Here is a 20,874-nt window from a genome sequence, read left to right as displayed (position 1 = left end):
CAAAAAAAACAAAAAGAGAATGGTTGACAACCATATTGACAGAGAAGGCGAAAGAGAGAGACAGAGAGGGGGATGGAAATACAAAACGAGTGTTACGGAGTGTGTTTGTACCTGTGCATGTGTGTGTGTGTGTGTGTGTGTGTTTGCGTGAAGAAGAGAGTAGTACTTGAACAGCCATGTTGACGAACAGTTATGACCAGAGTTAAAAGACTATGCAGAAAGAGGGCTTCGAGTGGGTAAAGGTGGAACTGTACATATAAGTTGCTCACATTACTCCTTTGAAGTCAAAGCTTCCGTGCTTTCACTCCTGAATCGTCCACCGTTTTCTTTCATAAGGTCGGCGAAATTGTAAAGTCACCAAATATTTCGTCTATAAACATAAAATCTTCCTAATCCAATGGATGGTTTGACTGGCTTTAGAACTCGATCATCTTTAAGTCCATGACAAATGGATTGTGAGTATCGGGTATTTTGTTTATTCAAAACCGACCCAGTCTGGAAGAAGTTAGGTAGCAGGAATAACCATTTAATTTGTACCTCTGCATTTCGTTGCGAGTATCTTGAAAATACACTGAGGAATATTTAGAGGTGATCGGTTGAATTCATGAAATCGCCAAAAATCGGGAATCAAAAGAGTATAAAGTTTCTAATTTGAGACTGAAGAGTAGTTGTAGCCTTCTAAAAGATGTGCGGCCAAATGATTTACAATGTACCGTGTACTAGTACTTTTAAGTGTAGCAACTGGATGCTTTCAGAATCATGTTATCAAACTAATGATATATATCCCAACAACGCCTGAGATTAGAAGAAGATTTTATTCTTGTTTAGAAAGTACTAACAACAGCTGAACAATGAATAAAGGAATTGTAGTAAAAACAATGATGCGGCTACAAACAACAAAAATGTGTTACAGAAAAGTAACATTCTAACATGTAATCAACTGAAATTCACTGCATGCTTGAATGTTGTAAATTATATTTCTATAGATTCTAATACAAGTGTATAGGTTTTCCCGGTCAATTTCATACTTTTGTCATTCAAGTTCCTATTCCGAGCATTCGATTTCACGCATTCCACGCTCGCAGCACTGAAGCAGCAATCAAATTCAAAATCCGGTCATTCGAGTTCAAGATCGGAGCGTTCAAATTCACTATAGGAGCATTCAAATTTACTGTTGGAGCATTCAAATTCACTATCGGAGCATTCAAATTTAAGAGAGGAGCACGCATTTCAGCAATGAGCATTCAAATTAATGTCAAGCTGGCGACGGAATCTCGTCGGTCATTCAATTTCGTGAATAGGCAACCATGCATGTTGCAAATAACTGCATTCAATTTAAAAGAAGTCCTGAATCTAGTTAATTTGGGGCCAGGTGTGTGTGTCTTTTTCATTCAGTTTTGAATACATTGGACATGAACATTGTATACGTCTTGATTGTTGTTTATTGCTATCTTATTGGTTTACTTCTGCGTTGCTATGTGAAATCATTGTGTGTCGGTTTGTCTTTAAATTGATGAATTGTCATGTGGTTAGGGTTGGGGCGTTGCCAGCATGCAGTATCATCAAGAAATATGGTTATATTGTGTTGTTTGGATGCATTGCTGATTAGACCTTACGATTTAAGATTTATCGAGATGAAAAACAAAGAATACATGAACAGAAAACCATGTAGAACTTAAACAATCATAATTGCACTGTATGCAAGCCTTCATTGGTTGTGTTTGCCCTTTCTTATTTCTTAAAAGAGTCTACTTTACTTTCCTCGTTAAATTGATGGAACGAAGCAGGAACTTTATCTCCTAAAAATTACATTAGATTTGAATGCACTAGTAGAAAATGCAATGCTGGCATTTGGAAATTGAACGCCCAAGCTTGAATTTGAGTTGACGAAAGTGAAATAGAACTCCCATAAATGAAATCGCTCGGATTCTGAATTTGAATGGCCGAATAATTTCGCGCGCGCGCGCTGTGTCAATTTGAATGCACATTACTGAATTGGAATTACAAAAGCATGAAATTGACCGGGATAAAATATACCATACACTGTATAGTTGTACAAAAGTTGAAGTAGAACTAAAGCTGAGAAGTTTCACACTTCTTACAAAGTGTTATTTATGTTTCATTCAAATAATCCATTGTTCAACTTTTTGAAAAAAAAAGTTAAAGCACAGATACTGCATCTCTTATATTCTATTCCAATAATCCATTGTTAAACTTTTGAAAAAAATTCAAGCACGGATATTGCATCTTATAGTATTCACATTTTCATTATCTTTTATGTAATATAATAATCATTTTTTTCATAGTTTTTTAGAAGGTTAGAGCATCTATTTCAACATCCTGTACAAACGTAGTCACATGTGCGACAGGCTATTTCAAGAGACAGCTTTAGACAGATTCTTCAAATCTTTTTGTAAGCTCAATAACCCACAGCTGTTGGAACCACATGAGGCACTTCATATCCAGCTTTACACACCAATATATGATTGTTTGTGAACAACACACATTTTTTTCACATCCGTGATTATGAAAAACATTGCACTATTTTTTTTCCACAATAGATAATGCCTTGATCAGATTTGACTTTAGGCTAAACGGTAATCAGCGTCCAAACAGTCCGGTCCCCAGCCCCTTGGCTTAGCATCCATGGCATCTTCTTGACCCACTTCGCTGAGACCACCAGGTGGCCGAACACCGGGTCGTCGACCACCTTGTCGGCTCTCTCATGATGGAAGACGGAATGGCGAATTTTGACAGACATAGGTGTGGGCGTCGATCAATCTTTAATAGACAATGAGATTTCTTGAGAAGAAACGCCAGAACCCACACGACTACTCGAAAAACAGGAGGCGCCTTCATAAAATTAAAGGGGCGCAAGCACCCTCCCCTTATTTTTTCCCGAACGATTGTTTCAGGATTTAGCAGACTGAGGCTTGATTCATCATTTTACCAATCTCTGAGAGAGCAACATGCTCATTGAAATGAAAACGCTGGAATGCGCATATTATTAAACTAACTACAAAGCCCCAATCATTTTCCGCAGTGCGGCGATAGACTTTTCCCCCGTCAGGTCGGCAACGGCTTCTCCCATCGCCTCCTTGTCCTCAGCGAAAACCACCAGGTGTCTGAAAACCGGGTCGTCGACCACAACGCACTTCGTCATCAAGACGTCGACCACGTCGTCCACTGGAAGGGCGGGGAACTCTGACGCTGAGTTGATAAGGCATCTTAGTTGACGTCTATCAATGTCGTCAATGGTATCGTTATTGGTTAGGACTCGGAGTCTAGACATAGCCAACTGTAGCATTCCTGTATCTGCCTGAGTAGGTTCGATCACGCACACCCTGAAGTAAAATCAACAATACACGCAGTTTAGACTGAATATGCTGTCACAATCTTCAACAACAACAACAACAACAACAACAACAACAACACCAACAACAACAACAACAACCATATGTCACACAAGACTGGAAGCTGATCGAAAATGTTCGCTACAAAGAGACCACACTAAATTTTAAGTTATTATAGATGAAATTTCGACTTCCAACAAGCATTTGGTCCACGTATCAAAGTATCTATTAACTTTTTGATCATGTCCAAGCTAAGGTTTCTTCTACCCGATGCAACCTTATTTCTTCATTATATAATGCCTCTGCTCTCTCCTACAAAAGTTATTATCATTGTGTGTAAATAAATTATGGTTTTAAAGAATGAATTATATTTTTATGTTTCAATGTATTTATATGTCTTTCCTATAAAATTCGCAACTTTTTACTTCACCTCATGGTGTTTATCCATCGTATGTGTTTAAAGCATTAAAACAGTTTTGATTTGAACCTGTTCAATTAGTAGTGTTCATGTTTACTTACACTCGTGATTAACTTTCATCACTGTTTGATGACATGTTTAAATTAAACATTTCTGCTCATTTGTACCCTACTCACAGACCCTACTCGCATATCAGTGGAAACTTCCACCTTGAATATCCCAAACTATTAATAATACACAATTCTGTCAGATATCTGGTCCAGACATTTAGAATTATTTTTCCGACAACATAAAGTCTTCTTCAATCATTTAGTCCTTGAAAGCTACACTTAGATACAATATTATATATATATATATATATATATATATATATATATATATAACGAAGAATAAACCGGTAATGCAATGTTTCACCAATATAAAGTTTACTGAGCAACTCAAATTTGAGTTGCTCAATAAACTCTATATTTGCGAAATATTGCATTACCGGTTTATTCTTCGTTACATTGGAGCCAATACGTGAATTCGCAACATGTTTATAAATGTTTATATATGTATATATATATATATATATACTCCGTAATCTTTGAACTTAAATAATATATGCTTATAACCTTCATTTTTTAAATCATTTGTATATATCATTCAACTACCAGGCTGCAACCACACTTGCACCTGCAACTGCACTGCACTTCCTTGATCACCCGAATTTCTCAGAGAGGTGAGTCGCTGAATATTCTTTTTCAATGATGTTAGATCCCTTTCAAGCTTTTCAACCCCTCACGATAGTTGTCTCCTGCTATTATCTCTCATATTTACTTGGGGAATACCTACTTTATATCTTTATATTGTACGACATGTATTTTATATGGTTAGTACACAATGCCATTGCTTGTGCTTCTCTATTACTTTGTGTTATTGTTTGTTACCATTTTTTTCATTGCATTCGTTATTTTTTTTGTGCCTTTGAAAATTTGGGTTGACTTTGCGTTTGAGTGAACGCAAAAAAAAAACCACCAAAGCAAAACCAAAACCATGACCTTGGGACCTTAGTTTTACAGAAAACACTCTCCCAATGAAGTTCAGTATATCTTTGATAGACCATGATGGATCATGGGGTTAAATTTGATAAAATAATCAACTCGTGGAATACAAAGTTAAAAATCAAATTTGCAAAGTTAAAGAGCTGTGTGATTAACTAGTGGAACTCAACGAGCAGTGCATCAAAACTGTTCAATCATTCCACCCATTTCTAATTCATTTTCCATCTCCAATACATAAACATATAAACATATAACTGAAAACGAATATATATATTGATATCAATTTACAATACGCGAATTCCCAGGTATGAATGAGATGAGGAAAAAAAAAACGAACAAAACATTTTGAGTACATGAATATGCTGGGAATGGAAATGAATGCTAAAGAAGTTAGATTAAGAGAAAGTTATTGCCACTCTTTATACCTGATGTTGAATGACTTGACAGTGGAGAACAGTGATTCAAAAAATCCTTCCAAGGCAAATTTGGAGGCGCAGTAGAAGTCGTGGTAAGGTATACCTAAAATTTAATGAGACAGTAGAATGTGCAGGTGCGGCAGCACTTTTTTTTTGCATGGTTGGGGAGGGGCCGCGGGACGGAGGGGGAGGAGAAGTCAAAGGTATTGGTACCGCCCCCCTCCCCCCCCCCCCCCCTTATAGATGAGAACGATGAAACCTTTGTTTTCTTTCCGCCTGGCCTCTGGACTGCCGTTTAAAGAAGAAAATACAACCCACAGAATAACTAAACTTCGAAAGAGAGAAAAGAATATTCCCTACAGAATGACACAAAAATGACAAATATCGGATAAGAAAATAAAGAACATAATATGATATTTCAAAATTTCACATTTTTTCGGAAACATTTTCTTAACCAGTGGTTATAAATGCTCAAATGACAGAGTTGATAATGCCGTCCCTCACAATTTTTCTTGTATGTTATGTATGAAATTCGGGAAAATTGTTACTTTTAACTAATACAAGAAAAACCATGTTCCAATACCAAGAATAATGAGAGTTATCATTTGTTCTTTTTTTTAAGGTAGTTTTAGGACAAGTTTGATATTCATACAGCCAAAATATGTGATTTTTGTCTTTTCTCTATATGAAATGAATATGAAATTGTATGTGAGAGCATGACATCGTCAACTTGCTAATAAGAACTGGTCAAGAAACGTTTTGCACATGATCATTTCACGTGACTCTTTAAATGTTGATTATGGAAATGTTTGTAAAAATCAATTGAACTGAATTGAATTGGATTGGATCGGCTTTGATAGGATTGGATTGGATTAAGATAGCAGTATTACAAACTCTGATGTCCATAGAATTTCATTTTGAGAGACCACACGTTCGAATGAAGATCTCTGGCAATAATTCATGCAGAAAACTGTATTCCCCTACCTTGCTTTCCCCCTATACTCGAGAAACTGATGATTTTCCCGCCTTTTTCTGCTTCATGTGAGGAAATACCGCCTGAGTGAGTCGCATTGTGCCGATAGTGTTAACGTTAAAGATGCTCTCGATGATGGCTCGTGACACACGTTCTGGGATATCCACGACAACGATCCCCGCTATGTTGACTGAAGAATGAGGAGAGAAACACAATTTGAACAAGCAAATCATCATAGTAGAAACTTTTCAGTGTCAAATAAATTGACAGCATATGAAACTGGCCTATGTATTGCAGTTCAACTTAGGCGTCCATACTGCATATTCAAAGCAAAGGGACGCCATTCCTTCATGGCTTGGTTCTAAGGATTCACCAGCCCTCCCCCCCCCCCCCAAAAAAAAAAAATGCGACGTAACTTCTTTTTAAAAAAAGAAACAAAAACATAAGGAAAAAACGCTGCAACTGTTGATCCCCAGATTTTCGATGTGGCAAATTCGTAAAAAACAAAACAAAACAAAACAAAAAACCCTCTCTAAAAAGACTTTAGAATACAGCAGAAAGGGTCATAAATGATGTATATCTGGGGACTCTTGCGCTCTGCTATTATGGCTCCATGGAGCTTAGAACGTACAGTCTCTCTCCTATTACATCGCACAATTTTCCACCATGTGCCGATCGTCATTACTTCAGTCTATGCTGTTAATAACACGCAAACATGTTGTAGCCGATCCTTTGCATCATCAGCTCTCACACTTTTGAATTCAGTGCCTCATGTAATTAAAATGTCATCCTCTGACCCTTGGACCATAGAGATAGTTCACAACATGAGCAAGATAGGTGTTGTACCTAGGCAGGCGGCTGAGTACATGATCCCCTTCTCCCATGACGTTTCGAAACACGTGTGGTTCAAAACGCGGTCGCGTTAACGCGATCTTTCGATTTATTTATTTTAGATTAAAATGCTGATAAAGTTAATACCATTATCACAATCATTTTGGTCTCATCACTCTTAGAGCCTCGATGAATATGGCGTGAAATCGACAGGCGACTGAATAGTTGGAGATTTTTGTTTAACGAAAATGTCGGCTAAGCAGAGCAGACAATAGAAGGTTGAGCGAACATCATTTTTGAAGGCGACTGAACGTTTGCTGGTGTGTCATGGTAAGTCAAAATGACAAAACGACAAAAACAACCCTGCAATAGTCCGAAGTAAGCGAAATGACGATGGGTGAACCAAACAGGCTCACTAAAGAAGAAGAAGAGGAAGAAGAAGAGGAAGAAGAAGAAACCCCTCTAATTTCGTGATTCACCACTTCTAACAGCTGTAATGGAATATGGTATCCACAGCATTGATGAAGAAGAAAATGTGACATTTTTTTTTTCATTTTCCTGGCGGAAAATACTCACTGAGAATATCGATACGTCCGTGAGTTTTAATGACGTCATCAACTATTCGTGTGATGTCTTCATCCTTGGTGATGTTCATCTCCTTGATGAAGATTGTCTTATCAATAGCGTCCCCAACGGCGGCAACTAACTCGGCCTTTTCTGCCATGGCAATGACGGTAGCGATGACAAGGTAGCGTTGATCGGGGTCTTGTGCGAGACGTCGAGCCGTAGAGAGCCCGATACCCGACGAACATCCAGTCACGAGTACTACTTGAGGAGCCATACTAACCAAACGAAGTTCGCCCAGTTCCTTGTAAAAACTGAATACATGGCAAATATACACCTAAATACACAAACATAGCATTATCAGGGAAGTATTCATGATAAGGCGAGATATCAAAAAAGGTAGTAGATCGCGGTTCATTTCGACATACGCTGTATCACCTGTACATGTACAATTTCCCGTAAGTTAATAATCATTTTTACTGCAATGCTCAGTTGTTTTTTCCAACTTTTTTCCGTGTATTCTAATTTCTTTTCTTCTTCTCCTCATCCTTCTCGTCTTTTCCGTTTGTTTCCGTCAACATTGATGGGCCCTTATGACGTAAGCTTACTACTACTGCTTTACGCTGTCACCACTATAGTACTTCTGCCATTACTTTTATACTACTACAACAACTACTACTACTACTGCTACTACTTCCACTATTGCTACTATCAGTGCTATTACTATAACTACTACTATTACTATAACTACTACTACTACTACTACTACTACTCTGTATACTACTACTGTTACTACTATCCTTGCTATCACTATACTACTACTATTACTCTATTATTACTATCTACTACTACTTATACTACTATCACTATAATAACTAACACTACTTCTACTACTACTACTACTGTGTCCACTGTTACTACTACCTTTGCTATCACTACACTACAACTATTACTCTATTAAATCATACTATTACTACTACTGCTACTACTACTACTACTACTACGACTACTAGTAGTAGCAGTAGTAATAGAAGAGTACCGCTTTTTCCTTTCCCTTTGATCCTGTTTCTTTAGATTTAACGGAAAATTTGATTTGATATGTTTTGTACACATATTATACGTCCATCCACTGCCAACATGCAGAACACGAGCAATAAAATGTCCATCACTTCATGTTTTATCTCCTGTGTTTGATCTTTACACGTACACTTGATGAAAATGGTAATACCACAATAAGCAAACTACAGGCCCACAATTAGTTGAAAAAGAAAGGGTTTGTAAATCCAAATATGAAACAAAAGTCGTTATTCTGAGGGTTTGTTATTCCGAAACACATGCATAAATTCTCTATAACTAGATGTTCGATGATCTGAAAATGAAATAGAGTTTGCTGATCCCGAGTTTGCTAATCCCGATATATTTGGCATTATTCCGATGGGTTGTTAATCCAAATGTGAGATATGGTTCTTCAATCCGAAAATGGGGGGAGGGGTGGCGCTTTCAAACAAACCTTGTGAATTACAAACCTTATTTCATTTTTGGATTAATGAGCCTTCGGGATAAAGAAGCCTTTTTTTTGTCGTTTTCTGATTAACGAATCCTTGCAATAACGAACCTTATGAATAACGAACTGCAACCACATACGTGATTTAATGTTTTCTCACCCGTTACCGCTTAGGTCAGGTATCCAACAGCGAGCAGTGCGATCTTTTGTGTGCTCCGTCCGTTGTGCCTTTGACAGTGAGGTAATCAGAACGTTCTCGGGAAAATAACTATCTAATTTCAGCCGACCTCAATAACCTCTTGTCAACTGAACATCACGAACTTGTAGCCAGATAGGGAGGTTTAAAGTCTTTGTATACTTAAGACACATGACATCTTTGTTAGTTGGTCTTTATTTTCGCCATGTGAAGTCGTGAAATGATAATAATTGTACCTGTATATGCAAAAAGGGCGATTTTTCAATTGAACATTTCATAGCTCTTACTTAAAAAAATCAAACTTTAAATAACTATTAGATTAGAAATCCTACTTGTCATATGTCAATGTTTCAAACATGTTCAGTTATGGAATACACGAAGCACCACATTTTCCTCTTCTCACTCGTTGCATACACGAAAACAACACATTCATAGTGTACAATCAGACAAAGAAACATAGAAAAGAAGAGAATGACAGACAGTCATGTCGTCAGAGAAAGAGAATGAGCGAGACAGAAAGAGTAATATACAAAACAAGTGTTTCGAAGTTTGTGTGTGTTCACCTGTGCATGTGTGTGTTTGTGTATTTTGTGTACTTTAGAATGCCTTTGGTTTGAATTGCATTATCCAAATAAGCCTTCCATCCTTGTAGGGGAATTTTACAGACCTCCGAATTCTCACGTCGATTTCTTTGACGAATTAGACAGGACTTTGGACTCTGCTCTCTCGGAACATATGAGTTGTATTATATTAGGTGATTTCAATTGTAATTATATGCCACACCAATATGATGTGAATGCCGAAAAAGTTATGTTTTATACAAATATGTACGGACTAAGTCAGTTAATTGATACTGCCACAAGAGTTACAAATACTGCTTCTACTTTAATTGATTTGATATTTGTATCAGACAAAGAACTTTACAGTGACTGGGGAATATTTGAGACTAGCATTAGCGATCATTATTTGGTATATGCTATTCGGGACTTCAGTGCAAAGATCCATCAAAAATCTGAATGTGCGGAATTTCGCTCATTCAAAAATCTTAATGAGGAGGAATTTTATAGTGATTTGAGAAGTGCTCCGTGGCAGGTCATAAAAGATATAGACGACGTTGATGATGCGTGGGATATGTGGTTGACTCTTTTCAATGATGTTATCAACAAGCACATACCTTTGCGCAAAAAGCGGATAAGAAAACATGCATGTCCATGGATATCTGATGAGATTGTTAAGCTCATGACGGAACGTGATAAAGTTCTCAAAGCTGCTAAATCTAACAATAGTGATGATCTTTGGAATACCTATAAATATCTAAAAAACAAAGTTACTCATCTCATGAGAATAAGAAAAAAACAGTATAACACTGACCAAATTTTACAAAATCGTAACAACAGTAAGAAAATGTGGAAGAGCTTGAGGGAACTTACGCCTAAATCATCACCCATTTCTCCCAATACCATAAAGGTTGATGATGCAGAAGTATCGGACAACGCAAGTATTGCTGAAGCATTCAACAATTTTTTCATATCTAATGCTACTAAAATTACAAAAGACCTGCAGAAGAATACTTCGCAAATGATATTTGATGAGGACAAAGGCTTTGTTCCATCTCATCCTCAAATTAATTTAAGTATGATAACGAGAGATTTTGTATTGAGACAGATCGAGCTTCTTGGCATAGATAAAGCAACCGGAGAAGATCACATCGGCTGCAAACTTTTAAAGATGACAAAGAATGTTATTGCAGAATCTCTTTGCGATATTATCAACAAATCCCTGTCTACGGGAGTTGTTCCACGTGAATGGAAAAAGGCTCGGGTAGTACCGATATTTAAAGCAGGAGATATTTCTTCGTTGAATAACTACCGCCCCATCTCAATCTTACCAACAGTGAGTAAAATTATCGAAAGGGCCGTACATCAACAACTGAGCGAATTCATGAATGCGAATGATTTACTACACCCTAATCAATCTGGTTTTAGACCATTTCATTCCACATCAACTGCTCTTGCAAAACTTGTGAATCAGTGGTCTTTGAATATAGATAATAATCAAATTTCTGGAGTTGCCTTCATAGATCTTCGGAAGGCATTTGACACTGTAGATCATGACCTACTTTTACATAAATTAAAGTGTATAGGGTGTAGTAAGACGACTGTAGATTGGTTTAAATCCTATTTAAGTGACAGACAGCAAGTGACGCAATTCAAAGGAGCCAAGTCCCACCCTTCAACTATTAAATTGGGTGTACCTCAAGGGTCAATTCTTGGTCCCCTTTTATTTTCAATATATGTCAACAGTCTACCCGAGTGTACTTCAGAAGGTGTTATAGATATGTACGCTGACGATACGACCCTCACTGTCAGTGCTAATGACGCAACAGTTTTAGAAGAAAAGATAACTGTTGCACTAAATAAAGTAATGGGGTGGATTAAGACAAATCGGCTCGTCCTTAACACTGACAAAACTTCTGTCATGATTATCGGCTCCCGTGCTAATCTCGGGAAAATTGAAAATTTCAGTATTTCATTAGATGGTAGTCGGATTAAAAGAGTTCAGTTCACTAAATGTTTAGGTGTTTTGATAGATGAAGAACTGAAATGGTCTAAACAAATCGAAAATGTATGTAAACGTACCGAAAAAAGTGTCTGCATGATAAAGAGAGCGAAGGCCTTTTTGCCCCAACAATCCCTAAAATTACTTTATAATAGTCTAGTGTTACCACAATTTGATTACTGTTCTATTGTTTGGTCAAACAGATTTCAATACCATACAACTAAGCTAGAAAAAATTCAAAAGAGGGCAGCAAGAATAATTTTGGACAAAACATATGACACACCGTCGGCTGATTTATTCAAAAGTCTTAAATGGATGACACTAGACAAACGTTTTGATTTCAGCCGCGTTATGATGATATATAAATGCGTCCATAACTTAGCACCTTCGTACCTTCAGGTGCACTTAGTTAAGCCTAGTGATGTACATGAACATCATACAAGGCTAATAGACAGTGGAAATCTATGTGTGCCAAGATTTCGCTCTGATTGTCACAAGTGCAGCCCAATCGTATCCTCTGTACTTGAATGGAACAGGCTAGATCATTCAATTAGATCAGCTTCTTCCATATATTCATTTAAGAGATTGTTTAAGCAAAGTTGCTATTTGTAAGTAACACACGAAATTCATTCTGGGCTTTATCATTCCTGTCATTCCTGTATAATAGCGTTTTTAATTGTTATTTCGGCATTCTGGTGAACTCTTGCTGTGGCATGTACGTTTTATGTTACTTTGCAATGTACAGTATGCTGGTATGTATCTACACTGTATTATGTCATCTTCTGTATATACGTTTTGCTATGTAATGTACATATGTTCATCAATATTATTCAGGGCTCCATGGAAGACCACTATTTATTGGTGAATGGACTACCCTGACAAAAGATTAGAAATAAATAAAATAAATAAAATAAATAAATAAATAAAAAGTGAATAGTAATGGAAAAGCCACGTTCACGAACAGAATTGACCTTTGTCAAAAACCTACATAAAAAGACGGCGTCAAGTGGGGACAGGTAGAACTGTACGTATAAATTGCTCTCGTTATTCCTTTGAAGTAAAAGTTTCCGTACGTTTCCTGAATCGTCCACCTTTTTCTTTCGTAAGGATGGTGAGATTGTGGAGCCACCAAATATTTTTGTCTAAAATCATATTAAAAACTTTACTCATCCGATGAATGGGTTGAGAACTGGGCCATCTTTGAGTCCATGACAAATGGATTGTGAGTATCAAGAAATTGTTTTAACAAATCAAATGTGGAATAAGTTAGCAGGACTAACCATTCAATTTTTACCTGTCCTGTCTATCTTGAACATAGAGGAGATTTACTTGTAATGGATTGAGTTAATGTAATCGGCACAAATTGGGAAACAAAAAAAAAGAAATAGTTGCTTATTTGAGACTGAAATAGTATCTGTAACTTTCCAAAAATGTGCTGCCAATTTACAAGTACACTGTACATCGCACTTTAAGCAACTTTGTTAAGTGTAGCAACTGGATGCTTTCTGAATTAATTATGTTACCAAAATAATGGTATACGACCCAACTAAACTTAAAAATGAAAAAAAAAAAATTTTAATTCTTGGTTAGAAAGTACTAACAATTAATGAATAAATTGTAGTAAGAAGAATGATGCAACACTGATCAAACTGCAAACTGTGTGTTTTGGGAGTTCGCTTAACTGATTTTTGACGAATGAGTTCAGAATTTCAATTACAAGTGCCTGTATTAAAGAAGTACATGTACAAATGTACCTAAGTTTTCAATTGTAGGACATTTTCTTTACAAAAGCCCGTTATAGGAACGAATCTATTACGAGTCATTGGGTCACTCGGGGGGAGGGGGAGGGGGGAGGGGAATGCACGGATAGCATCAATGCTTACTGGTCAATTACAGACGCGAAGTGTAGTTTACTTCATGTTACAAGGTGGACATTGTCGTTGATAGGTGAATAGGATTTACCGTATAAATAAAAGGCGATTTTAATAACTGAGCACTCATTACACATCGGAATTGTTGAATAGTTTTATCTTTAAAAATTCTCAAGGTAAGTTTAGTAAACAGGAACACTAGAGCTGACCCCTAAATGACATACCACAAACATCTTTCAGCTCTCCTTAAACAAGATTAACACGTCCCGTACAGAATGTTTGAAGTTTATATTGCCAGAGATCTTTCAACTATAATGGGGAGAAACCAAGCCCAACGTTTACTCTTTATCCTCAATTTGTACACATATCCCGACGTGGTTTGCCCAGAGTTCAGAAATAGTTCATGAACTGACAAATCTCGATAAAACGACAAAAAAAGAAAGGATAAAACTTCAATTTTGTACACTGCACTATGGTTTCTAAATAGATGTATATCAAGGCACTTAAATATAGTATATGAAATGAAATAACTGGGCGTAGCGTTATATACGAAAAGCATATGAAAAATCCAAAGAATAAATGTGCCTAAGAAACTGCTGCTGGAGTCAGAGAAACTCCACACGTGGTCGTATGGTTGATCTTTTAGAGAGAAGTTTTCACACGTTGTTGATTGTTTTTTATGAAGTCAAGATAAATGTATGTAAGCAATTCACAGATCTTTGTTTATTTTTATTTATTTATTTCTAATTTGTTGTAAAGGTAGCCCATTCACCAATGAATAATGGCCTTCTAGGGAGCCCTGAATGATATTGATGAACATATTTACATTAAATAGTAAAACGTATAATACAGAAATTTACATATAGATACATACTGTACATTGCAAAGTAGCATAAAAAAATACAGTATATGTTGATTATGCCACAACAGGAGCTCACCAGAATGCCGAAACAACAATTAAAACGCTATTATACAGGAATGATTAGCTAGCCGAAATAAATTTGGTGTGTTATTTACAAATAACAACTTTGCTTAAACAATCTCTTAAATGCATATATGGAAGAAGCTGATCTAATTGAATAATCCAGCCTGTTCCATTCAAGTAGAGAAGACACGATTGGGCTGCACTTGTGACAATCAGAGCGAAATCTTGGCACACGTAGACTTCCACTGTCTATAAGCCTTGTGTGATGTCAATATGGGCTTTACTTATAGTGTACCTTTTTTTCGCATTTAAAACAACGGTATACATGTATTTCGCTTTGATCACTTATGTTTCTTTCTTGCAATACAATGTATGATTACTTTAGGTCCTCAATTGTTGTAGTCTTTTTATTTCACTATGTTCTACTTACCTTATTTTCTGTTACTAAATGAAGTGAAACATATGTTTTTGTTGAAAAATGAAATAAACTTTGAACTTGAACTTGAACTTGAACCTGAACAGTGGCGGATCCAGAGGGGGGCGCAACCGGCGCACGTCCCCCCCCCCCCTTTATTTCTCGTTAAAAACAAAAGAAATAAAAAGAAAAAAATGAAATGAAACCCAATGGCACCAGAAATATCAGTCACGCCCCCCCTTTTTTTTTTACAGAATTCCCCTGCTGAAGGGGCAGGTATCAGGTGGTATAATGTGCCATGATGTAAGCCACTCTGAAGGAGTGGATGGGGGATCGTGGTCACAGGTCGTTGTGTCATAGGCACTGTGTTGGTAGGCTTGCCGTATATTATGTATATTTACACACAGTGTTTACAGTACATAAAATCTAGTATGATTTGTCGTTCACGATGATGATGCCCATTATTATGTTATTGACTTTGGTGCAAGCAATATGAGGCTATACAGTTTATCTTCCAATTGATCTGCAACGTCCTGCGACCGACTGTGTCAAGATTAAAGAGACTGAGGCCTCAATCATCGTTTTGCCAATCTCTGAGAGTGCAACATGCTCATTGAAATAAAAAAGCTGGAATGCGCAGGTACTAGTTCAACTAACTATTTACACAGCCACTATCATTTTCCGCAGTGCGGCGATCGACTTCTCCCCCGTCAGGTCAGCAACAGCTTCTCCAAGTGCCTCCTTGGCCTCAGGAGGAACGACCAGGTGTCTGAAAACCGGGTCGTCGACATCAACGCATTTCGTCATCAGGACGTCGACCACGTCTGCCACGGAAATGCCGGGCATCCCAGTCACTACGTCGAAAAAGCATCTTAGTTGACGTCTATCGATGTCGTGCACGGTATCATCATTCACTAGGGCGTCTGTTTGAGACAGCATCGATGTTATCATTCCTGTTTCTACCTTAGCTGGTTCGATCAGGCACACCCTAAAGTAAAATCATATCGTAAAATAAACAGACACATAAAATTTTAAATTGAACATACTGTTAGTCTGTAATTATGACCCATTTCCCAATGATAAAGAAGCGTATCTGTTGTGTCTCTGCATCTACACGTACCTCATTAATAGCACGTTGTATGCTGGGTCTAATTTTTTGCCATATTTTATAATGATAATTATGTTTCAAAAAAGTAAAAACAGAAAAAAAAATCACAGATCCAGAAGGTCAGCGACTCACTACCAAAACTCAGTCATCTGTTTCTTGTGTCACTATCAACTTTTCCTGTAAGTTTTATCAAAATCCGAACACATTTCTTTGAGCCATTTTGGTAAAAGGCAGACAGACACACAAACAAACATGTAAACGAACAAACACAGGCGGGCAAAAACATAACCTCTTTGGCGGAGGCAATTATGGATCGAGAGGTAAATTTGATACAATAACCAGTTCGTAACATTAAGCTGCCAGAACTGTAGAATTAATTCAAAATTGTTATGAACAAAATGTGAATCATCATTAGTTTTATAGTGACTCCTCATTTTGCTCAGTAATTTTTAGATATAATTTTTGTCAGGAGACTTTTAATTGCCTCAGAAATCATGCGTTACTTGATTTGCAGTCTCAGTATCTGAAAAACAACATCAGCAAATAAAGACCGCTTTGAACAAAAACTGCTCTTCCTTCCTAGAGGGAAATTTATCTCAAATACTATAGTACGCCTGTGGATAAAATGAATACATAAAGACCAGTAGTGTACATTAATTATTAGTTTGAACTATCCGTTCAGAAGTTATAGATTTGTAAAGTTGATAAGTGTGGCATAATCGCTTGATAAAAGACCATAAAACTAATTCGTGATGACAGATATTTTCGACATTTGTCCAATATAGTAAAAGAGAACTTTACCTACCTATTGTAGAAGGCAGTGTGAATAACTTTACCCTTTACGTATTTCAGTAATAAGCCAAAGGAATGATCACGTTTCCTTCAGAAAAAGTATGCTGAAAATTCTTTAAATTTTCTTTATACTGTTGCAGAATTCTTTTCGACGGCTCGTGGATTTAACCAAAGCTTTAAAGTGTCACAACTTTTAATTCATTGTCCTCAAAATCCATTCCATTGACATATCTGTATGCAATGCTTTCATACACACACACACACACACACACACACACACACACAAACATACACACACATTTTGTAGTTGTTGCTGTTGTTTTTTTTTTTTTGGGGGGGGGGGAGGGGAGGTGATTCGCATGTGAAAATATGAATCGAGTTTAACGTCAGAGAAAAATCATATCCTTATACCTGATATTGAATGACTTCAAAGTGGAGAGCAGTGATTCAAAAAATCCTTCCAATGCAAACTTTGAGGCACAGTAGAAGTCGGTGTAAGGTCCACCTGGAATTCAATGAATATGGCAGTACAATGTAATACCACTGAATGAAAGCAGATTGTGTTCATAATAATAACACATTATGATACTTATATATGTATACATGTAAATATATAGATTTTTTATGATTTATTCGGTATTATTCATTTTATAGAGCAGGGTTGGCCTGTTCAGTTTTGTGAAACTACTTTCCAAAGGCCCCCTGTAGTACTAACAAACGTCACTTCATGTGAAAATACCAAATACAAAAATGTTAAGCCTTTAAATTACAAACATCAAGAGTAGATTAATAATGAATAAATATGTGTGAATAGGCTACACGGGTGTACATGAATCCAGCCCTGGCAACGATTATAGCAATCATATACTGCATATAGCAACTGAATTACTATATTATCTCTTTGAAGTGTTTTTAAATTTAAAAAAAAAAGGATGTTCACGTTTGAACATGAAAAAAACTAGCTCTGATATATACAGAAGACTTCCTTTTATATTTTGTCCTTTGACGGGGAAGTTGAAGCTTACATTTCAAAGAATAACGCGTCCTATGCTTTCCAGCTCTTTTCCATATCATTGATACTAAATAAATCAGTATTAGATTATTTGCCTTTTAAAAGCAAGAACACAAAATTGATATTTCATACGTTGCTCAACTGAATGCCATTGAAGCGTTAGTAACAAGGAAGTTTGAGAATTGCGAGATTTTTTTTCTATTCATTCTGCCATATTTACTTTGGAGTTTTTGTATGCTATTCCAAAGATTTACTACTATGATAATTCCTGTAAATTAAAATAATAGCCAAAGTACAGATTCTCCATTAATTTGAATGACTGAAAATGTTTAATCCTCCGCATCTTCAAACGATTCAGCAAAATGTCAATTTACTTGATATTTTGCAATGCTCTGAAGAATTTGAAATAAAGAAAATTATCATCACAATTTGGAAATATCAGAGGATTCCCTCCTTAACGGACCTATCGTGATAATAATAATGATATTATGCGATATTCTTGGAAGTGTTAATGCCTGAAGAGAAGTAATAAAAAGTGGAGCTTATAGTAGGCTAGGTATCCATTTGTATATCTGCTAAACACCTATACTAAGTGCTTTCACCCCTCTCTTTTGATTATCTATATTGATTTATGCTGAATATCCCATAACCAAATAAAATTTGTAAGTTGTAATGACACAACTAAAAATCTACTGATCGCATTCACTCGTTCTAAGATTGCCAAGAACAATTGCAGTTATTTATATCGATTAATTTATTATATGTATTTATCTAAGTGGTGGGGTAGATGAATTTGTTTTACGAATGTAATGTCTATTAATATCTGTAAATTTAGACCTTTTCTTAAGTGCATCATGACACCATTTAAGAGTTCTTCAAACGCAGTCATAGAGTACATCGACAGTTTCTTACATCGACAGTTTCTGATGGTTCCTCAGTACATGATTAAATTATTATCATCCGTTCTTACTCTAACTCTTATTCTTCATTTTCTTATTATCATTATTATCCTAATCATTATTATCATCACTATAATCATTATCATCATCATTTTGAGGTTCTCAATTAACATTTTCTGTCTGCAGTAAGTCACCATCTTGTCTTATGCCTTGCGGCATTCAACTGCCTCCAGTGGCCCAGACAAGATTTTGAGGATCGGGATCGAAATTTCGGCCAAACCGTTACCGCCATTGAATGTACCAATTGACGTTTATGCATTGAACTTTATCTCCTACCTTGTCTTCCCCCCAGACTCGTTAGGCAGATGATTTTTCCCGCCTTTTTCTGCTTCATGTGAGGGAGCACCGCCTGGGTTAGTCGAATTGTGCCGATAGTGTTCACATTAAAGATGGTGTCGATTTGGGCACGGGACACGCGTTCTGGGAGAGCCACGAGAGCAATGCCAGCTACGTTGACTGAAGAATGAAGAAATCAAGAAGTGCACATGACTCATATCATAGCAAAAAAAAAATCAATCTGAACTCAATATAATCATGAAACTCGTTAATGCATTGTGGATACAACTTACACGGCCATCTTCTTTTGGACGCGAAAAGCAAATATATTTTACTGCGTCATCGCTTACAACGTAACCTCTTGATAAATACAACAATATAGGGTTTACTTGTTAATCAACAGGTTTTAGACAAGTCATGATAAACGGAATTTTAAGATGGACAGAAATTTGATTGTTAAAAGATAAAAGACACTTTGATGGACGGGATTCCGATTACGAAAGAAAAATGTTTAGAATAATGCCATTTACAAAAGAAGACATATTTGGCAATAACTTAAGAGAAAATCTATCGAAGTTCTCGTCAACTCTCTTCCTTTTCTTTATGGACTTCAACGGAAAGAGGCAAACCAGAATGAAAAGACTTCGTAATAAAGCAGAAAGCTGATAAATGATGCTCTGTCATATTTGATAAGATGTTCCTCATCATGTCAAAACAATTAGTATCAAAAAACTTTCGAAAACTGACTTCCCATCTCAATCGAAACTGTACCATCCCTTTCAGATTCCGTAGCCTTTTTAATTTATATCTAATGTTAATGAAGTGTCTACCACTATATCGGTCTCATTTTACTCAATTACAGTTAAAGCTAAATAGCCAACAAAATTGACAAGCGAACGAATATTTCTGGTTTTTGATGTAACAAAGATGTCAGCTCAGAAATGTCAACAGACATTGAAAGGAGAGAGAATTAATATCGTTTCACTTTTGTAGATAGCAGCTGATTTGTAATGATAGGTCAAAACGACTAGAACAAGACTGTCCGAAGTTGGCAACAACATGACCCATATGAAGCAAACAGTGTGACGGGCGAACTTTCGTGAAGATCGTTGAAACTAATAAATTGGAGGAGTAACCTATAAACCAATAAAGACTTCTGGAAATTTATAACAGATCTTCGACCTTCTTTCGCCATTAACTTTGCACCTTAACTCTCTACGTATAATTGTGTGTTTTAGAGCAACTGAAAGGACTGATTAATTGGTTTAATTCAGCTAAAAATGAGAAAGAATTCTCCACAAACTATCAGTAAGTGAATGGTATTTAAACAGAGGTGAAGGTAAAAACTTGGAATTTGGCAAAAAGTTACATCTCAAGAATAAGAAAGTGCTCACTGAGAATATCGATGCGTCCGTGAGTTTTAACGACGTCATTAACTATTCGTGTGATGTCTTCATCCTTGGTGATGTCCATCTCCTTGATGAAGATTGTCTTATCAATAGCGTCCCCAACGGCGGCAACTAACTCGGTCTTTTCTGCCATGGCAATGACGGTAGCGAAGACAAGGTAGCGTTGATCGGGGTCTTGTGCGAGACGTCGAGCCGTAGAGAGCCCGATACCGGACGAACATCCAGTCATGAGTACTACTTGAGGAGCCAT

The 20,874-nt window shown here is 36.6% G+C and overlaps 1 protein-coding gene and 1 pseudogene across 1 annotated transcript; both read right to left on the bottom strand.

The window, feature by feature from the left end:
• Positions 1 to 3,016: 3,016 nt before the first annotated feature.
• Positions 3,017 to 7,942, bottom strand: LOC139712836 (retinol dehydrogenase 8-like; annotated as a pseudogene).
• A 7,390-nt stretch (positions 7,943 to 15,332) lies between these two features.
• On the bottom strand, positions 15,333 to 20,874 carry LOC139712954 (retinol dehydrogenase 8-like). Its single transcript, XM_071624738.1, has 4 exons — positions 20,610 to 20,874; positions 19,216 to 19,395; positions 17,380 to 17,473; positions 15,333 to 16,056 (listed from the first exon to the last, which is right to left on the bottom strand). Exons 1-4 carry the CDS (start codon positions 20,872 to 20,874, stop codon positions 15,729 to 15,731), a joined length of 867 nt encoding a protein of 288 aa, XP_071480839.1. The 3' UTR covers positions 15,333 to 15,728.

Source organism: Diadema antillarum, unplaced genomic scaffold (genome assembly GCF_040938485.1).
Source record: "Diadema antillarum isolate AM-2024a unplaced genomic scaffold, OU_Dant_1.0 scf00000042, whole genome shotgun sequence".
Classification (NCBI taxonomy): Eukaryota; Metazoa; Echinodermata; class Echinoidea; order Diadematoida; family Diadematidae; genus Diadema; species Diadema antillarum.
Note: the sequence above shows the minus strand (reverse complement) of the source record. Positions and strands in the feature narration are given on the sequence as shown.

Bases quoted from the DNA above. Each gene is read 5' to 3' on its own strand.
- LOC139712954 (XM_071624738.1), bottom strand. From the start codon at position 20,874: ATGGCTCCTCAAGTAGTACTCATGACTGGATGTTCGTCCGGTATCGGG. The intron at 19,396-20,609 runs GTGAGCACTTTC...TTCATTCTTCAG, and splicing joins CGGACGCATCGATATTCTCA to TCAACGTAGCTGGCATTGCT. The intron at 17,474-19,215 runs GTAGGAGATAAA...ATTGAATTCCAG, and splicing joins GAGTCTGGGGGGAAGACAAG to GTGGACCTTACACCGACTTC.